The sequence below is a fragment of the Ptychodera flava genome, chromosome 16 (assembly GCF_041260155.1).
Source record: "Ptychodera flava strain L36383 chromosome 16, AS_Pfla_20210202, whole genome shotgun sequence".
In the NCBI taxonomy this organism is placed as follows: Eukaryota; Metazoa; Hemichordata; class Enteropneusta; family Ptychoderidae; genus Ptychodera; species Ptychodera flava.
In genome coordinates, this window is record NC_091943.1 from 23,109,239 (window position 1) to 23,127,717 (window position 18,479).

General features: G+C 37.2%; 1 protein-coding gene and 1 long non-coding RNA gene across 8 annotated transcripts in view; one reads left to right on the forward strand and one right to left on the reverse strand.

Annotated features, from left to right (window-relative positions):
- Positions 1 to 18,479, reverse strand: part of LOC139114342 (centriolin-like) — a 67,085-nt gene that overhangs the window by 25,568 nt on the left and 23,038 nt on the right. For all 7 annotated transcript variants that reach the window (XM_070676004.1, XM_070676003.1, XM_070676006.1 and 4 more), the window contains exons 16-26: positions 17,768 to 17,857; positions 16,443 to 16,577; positions 15,840 to 16,028; positions 14,480 to 14,743; positions 12,203 to 12,353; positions 7,186 to 7,296; positions 6,577 to 6,722; positions 5,880 to 6,042; positions 5,131 to 5,636; positions 3,368 to 3,493; positions 1,917 to 2,113 (exon numbers count right to left, since the gene is read on the reverse strand). In XM_070676004.1, the coding sequence (XP_070532105.1) occupies positions 1,917 to 2,113; positions 3,368 to 3,493; positions 5,131 to 5,636; positions 5,880 to 6,042; positions 6,577 to 6,722; positions 7,186 to 7,296; positions 12,203 to 12,353; positions 14,480 to 14,743; positions 15,840 to 16,028; positions 16,443 to 16,577; positions 17,768 to 17,857 (2,078 nt within the window). The remainder of the gene's footprint in view (positions 1 to 1,916; positions 2,114 to 3,367; positions 3,494 to 5,130; positions 5,637 to 5,879; positions 6,043 to 6,576; positions 6,723 to 7,185; positions 7,297 to 12,202; positions 12,354 to 14,479; positions 14,744 to 15,839; positions 16,029 to 16,442; positions 16,578 to 17,767; positions 17,858 to 18,479) is intronic.
- Positions 10,551 to 15,436, forward strand: LOC139114344 (uncharacterized). Its single transcript, XR_011547858.1, has 3 exons — positions 10,551 to 10,685; positions 13,533 to 13,627; positions 15,299 to 15,436. It is a non-coding gene; the product is annotated as an uncharacterized lncRNA (long non-coding RNA).

Consider the following 18,479-nt stretch of genomic DNA (forward strand, 5'->3'; position numbering starts at 1 on the left):
AACAAATGCAAGCCATAACAGTGGGATGGCCAAAAACATGTTTAAGAGATTGATTTTTTTGCCTGAAAGTTTTTTGTTTTCCTTCAAAGCACAACAGTCAAATCAACAGACTGTACAGATATCGATGCGAGTGACTTGTATAATGTGTGGCCTGTTTGGAAATCAATGGAAGTGGATTTGTCATTAATTTGTTGATAAAAGTCATCTTTAATTCTTTGGTTCTTGTATCTCCATTCATCTATTCACCATCACAATTACATACACATGTACATTAAATGGTCTTTATTTCATATTTGACATACATTTTATTGCACATAACAAATATATATTTGTCTTGTTATTGTTTTGTACGTGGTATTCTCTCTTTGACTTGTAAGAAAAACATTTTGTTAAATGAAAAACGGCAAAAAAGAATATACACAACTCTCTTTCTACAATTACTAATGAAATTAGTAACATTCATTGCAAATATTTTCCGTGCTCATAAAAAAACTTGTACAAGTTTTGTGCTTTGGTGTGACCGGGTCGTGCAGATTTTTTTTCCCGCAGACAATTGTGGATTTGCCCCTCTTTGACGTTATAGCTCCCAAGGTATAGCCCTGATACTGTTCAGTCTCAACACAAATTTCAGAAAGTTTGACCCTGTACAGAAGGAAATATGGGATGGAAAATTCCACAGTGCCTGCAACCTGCCAGCAGATTGTGTTTTATCTGCTGTGATCTTTGAAGTGATAATAACTATAACAATTGGCATTATAAAAGGATGACATACTGTAGAAAGAAGGGTATTTGTGATCACAATATTAGTTAAAAAGCTATAGCCTAAAAAGTCACAAAAATAGAGTTACATAGGATCTACTAGATCACTATACTGAACAATTATCATGGTAACTTTATGTTAAGGTAGAAAGTGCCTCGGGGACAGACGGTCAGACTCAAATTTCTACAATCCTTTTCTGATTTGCCACTTGTGAGGGCTCATTTTGCAGCTCTCAGAGAAAGAAAAACTTTTACTGTCTTAGTTTTTCGAAAACCTAAAATTTATTTTCCCCCATAGAGTTAACACAGGAATAGCGGCCATTTTAAATTTCAAATATCGCAAATTGCTGGGTAATCTGTTTCGCTAGTTCAAAACTTTGCACTGTGTCCCCCGATTTTTATCGTTGATTTGGTAAAAGAATAGTTGAAAATTTCATTCAGGAAAGTTTGAGCCAAAGTTTAAGTCGTTCACTTTCAAGGCACATACTAACTTAATACTGATAACATTTTAAAAAAAGAGGTTGGTAAAATATATGAGTAAAATTATGATTAAATGGGGTATGATTGTTCTTATTATTATCACAAAAACTGCATCTTCTGTGCATTTCATGAAAAAATTAAATGAAAGCATAGCTGCATAATCCTGGTTCAGTCTTATTTGTCTTTTAGGGCAGAATGTCTCATGCCATCTTACTGACATGGGAGTGCATTTTTGGACTGTTGTTATTGTCAAAATAAAATATAGAACATATAATTTGTCAATACCAAAATTCCATACAGATTTCAGAATGATGCTATTACACATCACAAAGTCAAGTTCACATCAGCTATGCCGGAATCCTTCTGATAATATTGGTCACAACATGATAGCCATCATCAACCAAAGACCGCGATGGGATCTCACACATGGTTCATTTGCATACCCATTGCACAGCTTGGCCAATCACAATACAAACAGATGCATTCTGGGATTGCACGGCAGTCAGTCAAGGGCAGCGTGGTGCAGTGACCGAATCTTGAAAGGTCTGCATTAGGGGATGGGATAAATGAACAAAAGCAGTGAGATAGCAGGAGATTACTGCATAGTGGACATGTGATATTTATAAATGGCATAATTGCAGCCAGGCATATGAGGGCCATAAAACCAATGGAAGTACCTTCTCTTCTTTTCCTTTTCCCGGGAAGATTTCAATTCTTCCCGGTCTTTGTTCTTGGTTCGTTTCAGTCTTTGCAGCTCGTGCAAGGTGTCGTCTTTGTCTCTTTTCAGTTCAGCGTCTTCGTCCTTCAGTCGTCGCAAGTTGGCTCTCTGTCGTTCCACAGCCAGATCTAAAGCATCAAGCTCTTCCCTCTTTTCCTGTGGGAAAGGAATAGTTGGGTTGACACAAAGTTGAGACACAAGTGTTTAACTGAGCATTGTAAATTTACCGGTGACCAATGGGATGTACTGTCACTGTGTAAGCCCCCTTTACCCTCCCCCACCCATATCCCTGTATAAAGGTCCATCAATACAACTGAAGTCCTTGGGGACAAACCAAAATCTGGACGTTAAAAGGTAAATGTTTGGGATACATTCACTGTGGTTAACTTGAATGCTGTGATCTCTGATTGCGCACTCAAATATATTATCACTTGACACTTTAATTTGGATTTACTTTATCAAAATACCAAACTTAAGTTAAAATCCTTGAGCACGGGGTTAATAGTACAAGAAACTTTACCTTTAGGAACAGACCATTAGATCTTTGGGGAAGATACTCAAAAATGGGGACAAAATTTAAAGAGGAAACATTGCTTAACTTGTTGTCCGCTATGCTGATTCACAAAGATATTCATTACTGGTCAAGTTTACAGTCCAAATATACTTTGGGAAGAAGTGTTTAAAACGAAGACTTTTTCACATTAAAAATTTACATATTAAGTCATACTTTCACCACACATGTCTGAAAGGTACCCTTAAATTACACAAGAATAATGAATAAATAGGTTAAATGTATTTTTAAACGACTGACATGCAAATGAGTGAATGGGAAATTTTGTTATTGGACAGAAATACAGGTATGGCAACCCTGTATTTAATATAATAAATTATAATATTAATGTTGAAATTATTGTTTAGCAACAAACTCCAATACATTTTTCATTCAGTGTCTCTGTACCTACATTTGCTTTCATCTGGACAGTAGCTGGGCAGCTGGTGAGTCATTGGTACTCCATCTTTGTGAAGTGAAATATTGAATTTTCAAGCAATGTCAGAACTTGAAAATCACAACATTTTCAATTAAAAAAATACCATTCATACTGTGAGGCGACAACAATTATGATACTGATTTTGAAATACCTAATGATAAACAGGAAAAAAGAGCAGTTTTGGAAAGACTTAGACTATAAAAGTATAATTTAACTGTAGAGAGGTATTTTTCTCCAAGCAAAATTGAAACATTTCCTTTTGTCCTCAAATACAGTATTTGTGTTCTGATGTCAGTTACAGTAATGCATATGGCATTGCTATAGTATTCTTTGAAAGTAACTGCTATAGTGCCGGGAGAATTTGAAAAAAGTAATGTTTGGAAAACTTCATGAATCCATGTCCGGAATACACAATACTTACTTCCAGTGCTTCCTCCAGTCTGTCATAGACGAGTGAGTCTGTACTTCCAGGACTGAAACGACGTCTCCTCTTATCTTTCTTCTTCTGCTTCTCTATAAGCTTGTGAAGTCTTGCCACTTCATCCTCCTATTAATAGATGGAAAACAAGTTATCAAATTTCTGAATCACTCACTCACAATCTACATTAAACCTTTTTCTTACCCTTTGTAAGATTTTTTATCAAGTTGCCACATATTGTTTTTCACTACGTGAAACCCATGTGCAGAAAAATAAATAAATAGCACGTAATGCGTATTCCTGTGCATGTCTTTATGCTAATGTGTTTGTTTGTGCCACTATGACAGAGAATCTTTAGTGTGTGTTTTCCACAGAACACCATATTGGTCATGGTGTGACATATTGTTCCACAGCAGACCTAATATTATATAGGGCTCAGCCCTTGGTGTCGCGCCAGGGGTTAAGATTGGCAATGTTATTTGTATTGATTCATGATAAAATGTAATTAATTGTTACTTCATAAACGTTTATATGACAACTATGCCCAGTTTCCCTCTGATGTAAGCAGTTCACATACGTACACGACGTCAAACCCTGCAGCAGTGCAGGTATAGATTTTCTGTAACGTGTAATAACTTTGAACAAAAATTGGCAATTTTACAATGATAACAACCTATTGCGTTAAACAAGGGACGTATTATGCAATCATTATCATTGCAATGGTAACCGCACTGCCCACCTTCCACTTGCAAGCTGAAAACTATAGCGTTCCGTCTAAAAAACTGGCAATTTTGAATCTAATTATTGACACAGGGGGCGCTTTTCTAAAATTTAATCCCAGCACAACATCCCGTTCATATGCACGACAGTTTTCTCCCTTTATCTATATTAACGATATTTTGTATCAGCGACAAGGTGCATAATAACATTTACTGACTTATAAAAGAGGTATATTTTATAAATGGCATGTTAGATAATAGTAATTTTTTTCATATTTGTTTATTTACGAGTACTCACAAAAAAACCCCATGGCGGCGCCCGCGAAATAAGGGTACACTTCCGGTTACTCGCATAGTATATTATGAATATACGCATGCGTAGTCAGTAAGCCGCTGGCGCGACTATTACAGATTCTGGTCACACCATAAAATGATTGAGTTGTATTCCTTGTCGAGACAGCAGTTTCTACTTCATAATATGGATGTTGCAGCTGTTTTATTTACCAGCTACACAAACACGCTGATTCAAAAAGTAAATCAGATTTTTCAACATACAGTATTTATACACTGGATTAAATTTTGAGAGACAGCAAATTTAATAATCCTTGTGTTCTGGCATTTCTTTGATGCAGTCATTGAGTATAAGCTACTTGCGTGACCCCTTGGTGACCTTTAATGTCCTAAGGTTTTTGTTGCTATGCAGTCATTCAGCATAAATTTTTTCATATGCTTTAGTAACTGAAGACAACATAATTTTTTCACAAAGTCAGTTAAAGTGGCAATTTAGTTTACAAATTGGATAGTTTGGTTGACTCTATGACCCGGCTAAAGTTTCCTGCTGGCAGAGTCAAGCCTATAAAGTGGCAAGAATGTAAGGTCAGTGGAGGTCATGCTAGCTGCTAGTGTTTGAAAGATATTATACTAGTTTCTAACAACTCCGGTGTTGCAACTACTGTGTGCAAATGTTTATAAGTGAAAACGTGAATGCAAAAAGGTGTGTGCTTGTGATGTGTGCACATGTCCATCAGAGGTGATACTGGTGCTCACCAAATCATGATGTTCAGGTACGTTGCAGAAGAGCATGTCGGCAGGCAACTCAATCTGTCTAGGCAGAGCCTGATGCTGTTGAAGCTGTTCAGTGGAGGTCAGGATGACCTGAGGAGCTGTTGCCAGTCTTGTTGCTGGTGCTGCCGCAGCTGTTGTTGCTGCTGCTGGTGTCGGTATTGGTGCAGTCACTGTTGCTGGGTTGGCGGCCATGGTCGATGCAGATGGGGCCTGGACAAACACAGCTGGTTGTGGAGCAGCACTTGCTGCTGCAGCATACATCCCACCACCGGCTGCTGGGGGCGCTGCTACGGAGCTGATATTGGCAGCTGCTGCCGGTGGAGCCATTGGCGGTGGTGGAGCTGGTGGCTGGTAGGGCATGCTGGTTGACATGTCGAAATCTGGTCCAGGAGGTGGTGGAGGGGGTTGTGATTGTGGCCTGTGTGGATAAGGTGAGCCATACACTGGTACTGGCTGAGGACCAGCTTGGCCACGTTCTTCTGGATAGCCTGGAAACAGGCAATGACAGTTCAGTGAAATCAAGATTTGGAAACAACACACGGCAATTATTCAATATGGCAACACTGATCCATTCGAAAGTATCTGCCAGATTTCTTATTAAAATACTTTCTCTTTTAAAATTTCTCTCTTAATTTCTCTCTTAATATTTTACCGATGTTATCCAGCTTTTCAATTCTTTGTAAAAGGATGAAACGTGCCCAATGTGATTGAATGTGTGAACGTCCACTTACCTCTGTTGTCAGGTCTTGGATAGTATCTCCCAGGGCTACCATAGGGTGAGCTGTAGTATCGACCATCATCAACTGGGTAGTACTCAGCTGGTGGTGGTGGTGCTGACAGAGGAGTTGACCTCTCTTGTGGTGGCCAGCTTGATGATGGAGGTGTGTATTGATACTGAAACAAAAAATATACACACACTCAAGGTTGTACACATAGTGACTGTTGAATTTTATTCCTGGCTAAAAGCATGCATTCTGAAAGAGAATGGTTTAAACTTTCCTGGAGGAAAGTTCTGTTTGTCAGTCACTCAGCATCTATTACCTTTGCAATGAAACTCTGCATAAATTACCATTTTTTTTGACAATACATGGACATTGCTTCATGCCGTACCGTACTTTTCCTTTCTGCTGATGCATTTTATTTACATTGCAATATTCTGAGTTTTCATCTGTGTACTAAGGCTTCAAACATTTGCTCTGAATTAGTCTGTTTTACTCCTGCATGTCAATGTACATTTGTGAGAGTATGGTTGTAGTTACATTTATGATTGCAGTGTGTTCCACTTAAGTCAATCTGGTAAAAATCAGACGTGGAGACAAGCATTCATACATACAGCTACTTATGAGAAAAACAAAGAACAAGGAGAGGTTGACACATAGCCATCTCCACATCTAATTGCACTCAGATTGTTCTATGTTATGTACTCACCTCATCAACAACATCTCCATAGTGTACCCTCCTTGTTGATGGCCCTCTAGGGGTGATGATTTCTTCCACCTCACTTCCTTGCTGATAGAGGGCATCCTTCAGGGCTTCAATCTCATCGACCAATGCTGCCATTTCAGGGTCATCGTCTATATACAGTTTTAATAATACAAAAAAATATTTTGATCCTACTTCAATGCTTCCTTCCTATTGTATAGGTCCAAGCCATGCAAAAGTGACCATACTATTAGTGGTTGATCACCAGCATTTAACTCAAACCCATACCAGCGTTGACGAATTGCGATCCACACATAAAACCAATGTCTATGCAGCTTTACCAATTTGAAAGTGACCTTTATGGGAATGCCAACAATACTTTTGGTTGTTGTTTGAAAAGCAGTGCAGCCTCTCAATGAGACAAAAATGTGACTTGACATATACGCCATGAAGTTTAATAATATCATGTTTGTTCTCTCTTACACCAACATGACAAATTTTGTTTTTATTTTCAACCCAAACAAAATATACCATGCAATATTTCATCATCGAGGTTCACAGCTCAAAACACTTTCCTCACAAAACGTTTTTTTCTCTCTCTTTTTTTTCTCATACCTGTATCCCGTGGTGAGTCATAGTGGTCCAGCATTTCCCTCAGTCGCTTGATTTCCATCTGCTGGTCCTCCAGCCGCTCGTACAGGTTGCTGATCTCCTCCTGTTGGGCAGCTGCGGTGAGAGAATCCAGAGATTGGTCAGAATTGTATTCCATCATACTGAACTGTGTGCGATCACAGATTATGGTACAATATGTTAAAATCTACACCCAGCGCTCGGTTCGGGTGGTGGCCCCCATACCAGTAGACTTGCAGCACCAGCAAATGTACAATGGCAAATATTTCTATCCATAGAAGTTAGTATTTCAATGGGTTCATTACCATTCAGGTATTATTATTCAGCTGATAAATATTTTGAATATTAGAATCACTGATCTTACATAAGAGTATATATTCTATTATTTTTAAGTTGATTATTACTTTTATAACTATCAGCACCATTCATTGCATGTACTTTCATTAAAAGCTTAAAGAAATAATATCAGAAAAGCCGGTATGTATGTGTTGTTAATAACCCTTTTCTGTTGAACAAATTTAACTTTGGTCTAGAAGCCAGTCAAGCAAACTAGTTTAGGCTTGCAGAACTAAAGACGTACATCTAATGACCTATAAAAGTGTTACATCGTCGTCAAATGTGCCAGCCAGCCTGTGCAACTATTGGTCTATTCATATGCAAATTGTCAGGATCAACATAGAAGAATGAGGAGGTCATATAAAATGTTATCTAATGGTGGTCACTCTTGTTTTGTTGTGTATCAGTGCATAGTTTTTTATTTTTTGAGTTGAAAGAATTATTCAATGATCAGAAAGAATGAAAGCTCCTCTTTTTACATGTACAAATGTAGATGCAAATCAAATACTGAACAACATCACAAAGGTTTTGTTGATATATTCGGCCTTCTGGTACGGTACTTTATTATAATATGAAAAGTGTAATTTTATTGCTTCATTATGGACAAACAGCACACTTTGCAGGAGAACAAAAGAAAGTGATGGATTATGCTTTTCCAGTGTACAGTTTAAAAAGTCATTATTTTCTATGAATTTCACATTACCATACAGTAAAAACTATTTTTGGACAATCAGCAATAACCAAAGGTCAAACATGTATCAACAAAGTAAACACAGTCTGCTTGCAAAGTTTGTACAAATTGCCATTACTTAACATTTACAAACATTTGAAAATCAAAGTGGCTGCCATCCCTGTAATTACTCTGTGGGAAAAAAATTCAGTTTTCAATTTTCACGACAATAAGATGTCAGTAAAAAATAATTATTGTATTTATTTCATGAGCATCAAATGAGTCCACATGAGTGGTAGGACCAAAAAATCTTGTAAAAGTTTGGGTGTATCTGTCTCCGAGGTGCATTGTACCTTTAAGCTTGAATCATTGGCTTTTCATGTTGACTTCAGTTTTCATAGTTTTACTCTGTCTATGTTTATCGGGCTCAGTCATTGGGGATTCATGCAAATGTGCTTTCAGACGAGTCATTTTACCAAACTCACTGACCACATATCATTCACATCTACAAATTAACCCTTTGAATGCTAAAAGTCAATTTTTGTCACCTTTGTAAAATATGATCCCATACAATTTTTTTCAGATCAAGACAATTTTTTTTTCAAATTTTTCCCAAAATTTTGATCAAAAACTGTAGCCATTGAAAATTGATGCCCATTTGATCCAAAATTATCAAAAGAATTACTGAAAATTTTGATCAAAAACTGTAGCCATTGAAAATTGATGCCCATTTGATCCAAAATTATCAAAAGAATTACTGAAAATTTCATAAAAATGGGTAAAATGAAGGACTTAAAGTTTGGTGGGAAAAATTACAGAGTTAAACGCCTTTGTGGTCAGTTTTTATAGCTCAGACTGACCAGTAGTGAAATGATGCAAGCAGACTCACCCATTGTAATATTGTAATTTCTATTTTGTTGTGACGTGCAAATTTAGCAAAGCATGGGTGACATTTCAAATGCCGCACCCAAGAGATCCTGCTGGTACTAATTTGCATACAGTTATGTGACACAAATGTTGAAAAAACTGATAAATTCACCAGTCGCTTAAATTCCTACGTTCAATACCAAAACCACGTCTTTCAGAAAACATTGAATTCAAAAGATAAGTCAACTAGAATAATTATGGACTCTGTGATGTCATCTATATTATCAAACACTTTGATATGATGCTCAAGTACTTATGGCAGAACACTGTATAAAATCATTAAAAAGGTAATAATTCCAAATAACAATGCTTTTGCAATCAAATTCTGCTTCTAGATACCAGATGTTTTTCACCTGTCATCTGTCTGTCAATCTTCATATGTTTGCTGCGTAAATATCCTATGTGTCCATATGTTGTTGATGATTAACTTGACACACAAGCCAAACAACTTTGAATTTATGTGTCATTTTTTTGGGCAGACGATGTGGCAGCCCTATTTAAAGACAGCCACAACCAAGCATGTATCTGACCTTCTCCCATTTTCACCCAACATATTCACAAGAAAGTCAAGCTGGTGACAATACAGAGATGGAGTACTACTACCACTTTATATCTTGATTGAGCAATCATGTACATATGCATCTGTTAAAAATTGCACAGATCTATGATTATGATAAGAATTATATGAATCATGCAAGTGACAAGATCAAGCTGTTTCATGCCATGTACAAATTGGATGAAAAAATTGAGAGGGATTCGAGTTTTATAAAATGCGTGGGAAAGTTTGCCACAATTTTTTTTTGATCATGAGATTGATGACCAGTTTTGACATGTTTCACTTTCATCCATTGTAGCTACTGTATTTATAGCCATTCGTTGGCCATTGTCCATGCAGCTGATACATGCATCTGTACACAAGCATGGGAATTAACCATTATGGCACAAACATGGGAACTATAACCATTATGAAAAAAAAAACAAAGAAAAAAAAAATCTAGCTTGGACTTGAGCAGACATATCCATTCCAACTCTGAATCTACGGTACCCTACATCCAAAAGTTAAAAATCAGCATATCTCTTTGCAAAACCATAGCCCGTCAAAAATTACAGTTTTGACAAAATTTACAATACCACCTGTGTGCTGTTCATCCTTTTTGTGACTGTTTTGCATATTACCCCCGGTAACAAGGTATCCATGGTAACAGGGATAAAAAAATCTTTACACAATCATGTCCACCATTTCACTGCGAGTATATAAGGTTCACCTTTTTGTCAGCTGGGAAAATAGAGACCTACCCTTGGAATCTGGGACCCAGTAGTACTCAATAACATCTGTGTTCTCCATCGCGAGCACTGCATCACAGTGGATTAAATACTGTACGCGTGATCAGCTTTAAATAGCACATGCATAACGTAGCGGGGTGACACCCATACTGGGATAGCAGGTCTGTACCAATATTCAAGGGCATCAATTGATGACTGGACAGTTAACTGATGCCTCTTGAATGAACAACACTATTCCCCTATGACATGGAGCCAGGCGCAATGAACGGTAAGGCGGCAACGTCAAACTGCTTTTGAAAAAAATTTTGTCATTGTCCAACCATATGGGAATCTGAATGCCAAGCGTTTGCACAATTTTGACATAACTTCTGCAGGTATTTTTGTTAATACCTAGAAATATGAGGTGTGGAGGTGGGCCTGGAATGTGGCACTGTTTGCACACTGGTCAATATAAAACCTAAAGTAAAGAATTGCAGAGAGTGGCAATGACTTTGTGTTATATATATATCAATTGAAAACCACTCATTTGTTAATTAGAAACCAAATCTGTCAAGTAGAAGCTGAATTTATCAACAAGATCTCATTGTAGCTGCAATGGGAAATGACACATTGTCCTTTGAATGGAAACAAGCTATCCTAGGATGGCATATGTTGGAGGACAATGATGAATAATAATTCCCACCAGGTCACAATCATGATTGTATGGACTATTTCAAACAACCTGGTTTGATGATGATGGTAGCTACGCCACCATGAAAGCAGAATTATCCCCGGTGTTCTACACAGCTTGGAAAAACCGAGGGACGGCTACTTTACATAACAATGCATATGTTGCATATTCTTTTGTTGTGAAAATGTATTCTTTTGTACAGTTATGAAAAGATTGTTCCAGAATTTCGGGCGGGGGTGGTGGTGGCTCACCCCTTAAAATCCCCCTGTTGAGAACCTGATCCCTATTCCACATGAAAAATGAGAAGCATCACTCCGTAATGTCATAAGAACACTGTCAATCATAACAAACCAAGGACCTTTTTACACTGTCCGGAAATCATGGAAAGTATTGGTACCTAACAATAGCCATGATGAGTATCCTGTATGAGAGATATCGTGCAAAATTTGCCTTGATCACCTCCAGTAACAACTTGTGTGATTCACCTGTTGAGTGAGGTATTATGCACATCAGTGAAATGCATTATGAAAATGAGTAAAACCACACAATTCTGTGTTTTCAGACAGGGTAAACATTTCTCTATATTAGTGAATGGATATTCCTGCATGTACGTCCATATACAGTGATGCAAGTCTGTGTGTACGTGCATCATGTGAGAATGCACTTTTGGATTAGGTTTTCATGGGCCTTCATATTGAACCGTACAGTAATTAGTCTTAACTTTCCATAATTAAATTGTCTGGAAATAATATTAATCACAAAGATAATATGTTTAAGTGACATATTGTACAGCATGAAGATGGGAACTAGATAAACTACAGTACCATAATGTCATATATCATAATGTCAGCATCATATTGTCATATATGTTTTCTCCAAAAAGTGTACTTGAATAAGTTCATGATCCATGATTATAGTGAGTACTAGATTTGTTATGATAATTACCATTGAAACTCACTATTTGCAAACTTGATCCTTTGTCTGCACCATCTTTCTAATGCTGGCGTTAAAAGTTGCAGTGATTAAAATTTTTCCTCGACTTTTTCCCCCATATAAATTCGCATTGAACTATTCCATTCCACATGAATTGTAGATGCCATGAGTTGTGTACTCACCTACGGTCTGAGAGGCCCTATCAGTTTCCTGTATCTCTACCTCAAGTTCCTTCTCTTTGTCAATGAGCAATGCCTGTAGTTTTTCAATCTCCTCCTGTGCTTTGGCAAGTCCCCTAGCTGCTCTTCTGGCCTGTGGGTGACTGTACTGTTCCTGTCAAATGAAAGACAACCCTTGTTTATGGCTGGGGCATTTTAACACTGGCATAAATCGCCCATCTGTTGAAACATCCATTGTATTTCTTTTTTTTCAAAGGAATATTGGAAAGACGTGATTACATCCAGATTGCAGATTCCAAAACAGATAGATAAAATGTCTACGGCAAATTCTTATATTGTACAAGACTGAAGGTATCGAAAGAAGTTGAACAGCTGTGATTTGCAAATTTCTCTGTTCTTTTAAATGTAGTCTGCAATCAAAAGTTCTTCTTTTGTGAATTTTGGCCAGCCATGATAATTGAAATTATCATTTACTCATAGTGCCACTCAGCATTTGGGTCTTTTAACAAAAGATTCACCAAAACAATATCACTGCTTTGGAGTTGGAATAAGAAAAGAAAAATATCAACTCAACGCAGACAACAGAATAGAAAAAGACAAACAAAGAAACAATCAAAACTAGATTGTTACCTTGTACAGTGCCATCTTAGCATGATACATATAATGTATCGAATACAGTAAAGCCAGACAAGTAGCTAATGTTTGTCCGACCCAAGAGATCTACCTGGGTTCAGATTCAAATCTTCAAAATAATGTTCACTTCAGAAAACCCTAAATGTCAACTAGGATGTTTCTATGATCAATTATTACAACCTGTGCGACATTTTGATGTTGATGTTGAGTATGGTAGGGTGTATCCTCTTGCAAGTGAACAGATCTAAGTTAAACACACTGTTGAATTTTTAACCCCTTCACCACAGTGGTTTGGTCCAACCCAGCTGTTTTCAATGGCGAGTGTGGACCTGTGTATAGGGACATAAGGTTGAACAGGCCATAGCACACTACCGTTGAACAGATACAATCCCATGGACACGATAAGTCTGATCGTCAAAGTACAAAAGCTAGGGAGACACAGAAAAGTGTGTTTGCAGGCCCTGAAATGTAATGGTACAACCCTCATTTACATAGCAAATCAATCAATCAATATTGTGGATGTTGTGAAAAGGAACCGCAGACGCCACTTTTGAAAGGCTTCCCCAAAAGAACAAAGAAGACCGTAAAGACCCATTTATTGATCAGTGGGGGGCCTGCACAGGAATCAAGCTTTTATGAATCAGACGGGCTGAGTTACCCATGGAATAGTCATATAAATTATTGGTTTTGTTTGTTGAAGAGAATCAAATCTATGGAGGGCTGAGAGATCTGATGCGCTGTTTATATAAATCGATGATGTCAACAATTATGGGAAGTGGTATCAGCCACTAAAAGGTATGGTTTAATTACTTTTCACATTTGCAAATTAAGTTTATTGTTAGAGTTGTGAGATGGCTAGCCAGGAAAAATAACATAATTCAACCAGATCTCTTTCAGCAAATCCAGGAAATAAAGGAAAATCTGGCTGAGACACACTGAGTGAAACTACACGAAGTGTATTTGGAATGCTACACTGCTAAATTTGTGATGTTTAGTGAGTGAACAAAACTTTTACATACATGTACACAGCTGACTTGCTTTAACACATGATTCAAAGAACCTCTCAACAACACAGCTAACTATGTTTTAGGTTGTTTGTGCAATTAGGGATGTTTGCCAATGACATCACGGCTGTCTTATATTAATATGCAAAATAAAAATATTTGTCCGCAAGATAGACTATATTTCTGCAAACCATGCATGCAAGAACCATCAAAATACAACTAAATAGGTAACGGCTCATGTTAGACGAATGTTGGAAAAGATATGACTGGCTCAGAACACAAGCTGCCACAACAGCCATACATGAGACACTGACAAAATTTTCCTGAGTCTCTAGCAGCAGTGTCAAATGTTGCATGTATGCAGCTAAATGCAGTACTAAACCTGCAATCACCAACAGTGAAATTAACAATCTGGCCACTTGAGAGAGATCACATAAGGTTTTAGGATGGAATGCACCACACTGTACCCTATATACATGTAGACAAAGCACTCATTCATTGAATCCTAAGTGACAAGGCATAGCAATGCAACGACAATATGAAACTTATTCCATCTTCATCACATCAACGCTTCACCCTGTAGAAATCTTAGAAGTCAGCATGATTGTCCCAAGAATGTTAGAGTATCTTTACGCTGACTCACCTCTGATACTTTTTTCTGTCTTTCTGTTTCACGCTGTTTTTCCTCCCGTTCCTGTTTCCTCCTTTCCAATTCCTTTTTCTCCGCATTGAGTTTTTCCGCTTGTTTGGCTTTTTCTTTTCTCTCTCTCTCCTTTGCAAGCTCACGCTCTCTTTGTTTCTCCTTCTCTTTGTCTTTGTCTTTCTTCTTCTTGTCTTCATCGTCACGTGACTGTCTTCTCCTCAGTTCACCCTCCAGTCTGGCAATCTGGGCTTCAGCTTCAGAAAGCTGTATGCAAGGGACAGAGTTTACATGCAAATTAACCTTTTGAGTGCCAAAGTCAATTTTAGTCGCCTTCATATAATATACCAGTCATTTTACACAGATTTTTGCCAAAATTTTGATAAAAAACTTACGCAAATGAAATGTGATGGCCATTAGGTTTGAAATTATCAAAAAATTACACAAAAACTCCTAGAATTAATAAAATATTGCACTAAAATTTTGGAGGGCAAAAATTACAGCATTCAAAGGGTCAAGTATTATTGCAATAAAACCAGGAGTACTTTCAAAGATTAAAGAATACCGGTAGATGAAGTCCAGAATTTGAATGGACTGTGGTAAAAATATAACCCTGAGCATATGTATCCCGGATATGTATACTCATATGTGTATGGACTTGATCATCCATGTGTATTTGTACCACTATCAAATGACTTCTGCAGCATCAGTTTTCAATGGAAAATTGAAGTCGTCAGAGTGTGGCATTATTTATGCAAGAGTAGGCCTATTGGAATGAGTTTCCTGGCAAATTTTGACCTCTCACCCCGTTTCTGAATTTAGAGAAACCAGCTTTGCCACAGAAGAAAGGATTGATACCGAAGATTATTTTTATTGATGAGTGGCTATGATGATATTGTGGGGTGCTGCCAAAAGCATGGTGAGATACACATGTCAAGCTTATCAACTCAGCTTGTACAGGTACAGACTGCATTGCAATTGTGGACATGTGAATTCTGGTCTGGACTAGAATTCAAATGTGAACAATAACTGAGTATTTTTACATGTAAAGATGCTGTGTTGATGAGATTAATAGCTTTAGGAAGTAGTACAAGAACTTAAAATTAACATACAAAACAAAAGAAGTGAAAAGAATTATCAACAGTTACAGCTACTGATCCTTTTATTTCTCAAATCACTGGAAAACATTATTTTAAAATAAAATTCCAGTAAATTTAAGACATCCTGGGTCTCCAATACAAACATTTACACCATTGTGGGCTTAATTTGTTTTACCTAAATTGTAGATTTTAGAAACCTATCTCATAAGATTCATGCTTTTTCATTAGAACTGCAAATACCACACAGTAGCAGGTGTACCTACTTTCTTTGATGAATTTTTATCGATACTTTTTTCTCTCTTCTTGGATTCCATCAGAGCTTTTTCCAATTCCTTGATCTTCTCTCTATCCTTTGGATCGGGGACAACTTTGATGGGCGTAGGTTTCTTCTCATCGGAGCCCTCTGCCTTCGCAGGGCTTCTTTCAGGAGATGATGGCTTGTTTCTAGATGCCTGACAAAATAGAAGAATACACACTTGTGACAGACTTTAATACACAATTTCAAAAGTATGAGTATTACATAGTTCTTCGACCATTCCGCTGTTCTGTTATATATCTGTCTTCCTCATTGCATTGTTTCTAACATCTCTGATAGTAAAACTTAAAAACTTCAATGCCAAGGCTCATAGTTTTCTCCTGCCATTGCCATAATTGACGGTTCTTTATATATTGATTAGAGCTGCAGTGGACCATTTCATGGGCCAAACAAATGGAGCTCTGATGGTTTTGAAGGGTGCTCTAAGGATGAGCAGCATTTGTTGGTTTGTTTTACATATGGTATATTTCTTGTAAAGTTTGTTTGACTACCATCCAAAGAAGCATAGTTAAAACAACACTGCCCTGAGACAAAAAAACAAAACACATACCTCCATTTCCTGTCTCTGTCTCTCTCTCTCCTCGGCAGCTCTTCTCTCTGCTTCTTTAATCTTATCACTGAGTTTTCTCATGTCTTGCTGCATGTGTAGCAAATTGGACTCGTGTGCTTTCTTCTGCTCAGCAAGCTGTATGTGAGAGACAGAATGAACAGTCAGTGGTTTTGGATTATGTGGATGTGTCATTTCATTAAAAAGAGTTTCATTCTCATCAAATTGCATTTCAACATTACAAGAATGAGTCTCTTTGCATGAATGAATTAGTAAACTCATAGCTTTGAAATGTTTACATCGGACCAAAACTGTGTGTAAGGAAGTATGGATTCCGAGTGATGAAAACTGACAGTCTATCTCCAGATGTTTTATATAAGGTAGTACATGGCTCAAAAGTGAAAGACAAAAACTTTTGCTCAAACATCACTTTGATTACATTGCCTTAATTTGTCATTGAAGTCTTGATAAATCCATTTTCATACTACTGGTGCATTCTTCAAAATAGGATGTGCACAGAGTACAGCTGTTCAGACTCAAATTTTTACAATACTTTGCTGATATGCCACTTATATAGATTCATTTTGAATCCTGTGGACGAAATGAAGTTTTGCTGACTTTTTTTGTGAAAATTGAAAATTTAATTTTTTCTTATAGAATTAACATAGGAATCAGTAATGTGTTTTTCTTGCACCAAATTTTGCCAAGCGCCCTTTGAAATCTTATTCTTGATTTTGAAGAAGAATGGTTTGTTACAGTTTCCTTGAGGAAAGGTCGAGGAAAAAAGTTTAAACCCTCAGTTTTGAGGCACATCCGTATTTTACCTGTAGTTGTATGCTTGAGTTGAATAATGTCAGACTAGATATTCACAATTTGATGTACTTAATTACTTGAGATTCTGCCATTAACTGAACCATACATGGGAACAAAATGACCTGCAAGTCTGGTGACTGAAATTTACTGGCGATGGCAGTGTTTTGCCTGCCTCTGAAAAACCTCACATGGGCCTTTCCAGATCATATTTCGTATGTAAACAGTACGTAATTGCCTTCATAAATTTGGTACCATCACAATCCTTTGTTGTAAAGGAGGAAATTATGGTTTCAGTGTACTGTTACGTTATGATGCCACTTTGCCGCGATTAATTATTCATGAACATTTATAAATCATGGCACATCAGGATGGAGGTTATTAAATATGAATCAGCAACATACTACGTAATGTAATTATGACAAATGAACACATGTATATCAGAATTCCAATGTAATCTGTGAAATTCGGTATCTTTTCTGTATTTATCAACCTGTCCCTGTGTTCTTTACACTCACCTTAGCTTGTAGGGCTTTCTCTGTTGCCTGTTTAAACTGCTGCTCTGCTTTCTTCAGAGTGTCTCTCATTTGTTTGATCTCAGCTTCAGCCTGCAAAAGATCAACAATGTTCATAAGTTGTCACTCGATTCATTGACTGATGAGCAAGAAATCGCTGGTTCTAATGATGGGTGTGAGTGCATCTATAAATCTGTCTTTGTTGGACTTGAAGATATAGTGAACACAGTCTGGTATAATACAGTAAATGTTCTTTCAAGTTATATTTATTATGTTTGCTATTTCACGTTAAGTCATTGAGATATGACATTAAGGTACCATGTGCCTCGGGCACAGAAATTCAGATTTTCAAATTTATCCAAAACGCTTCTGATCTGCTGCTTGTGTGGACTGATTTTGACGCTTTTGAAGTAAAGACGTGTTTATTGGCTCACTTTTTTTTTAAATAAAAAATTTAATTCCTCTCTGCAGAGACAACACAGGTATCCCCCCCCCCAAAAAAAAAAGAGTACCAAAATTTGGACAGTGATGTCCAAGTTTTATTCCTGATTTTGAAAGAGGATGTTGTAAGATTTTCTGGAGGAAAGTTGAGAAAAAGTTAAGTCTTTCAGTTTTGAGGCACATGATACCCTAACTTATGTAAAGGTAACTCAAGGTCAAAATCATGAATACAAGTGGTAGTCATAAACCATGAGATATATTCTGTGTGACGGTC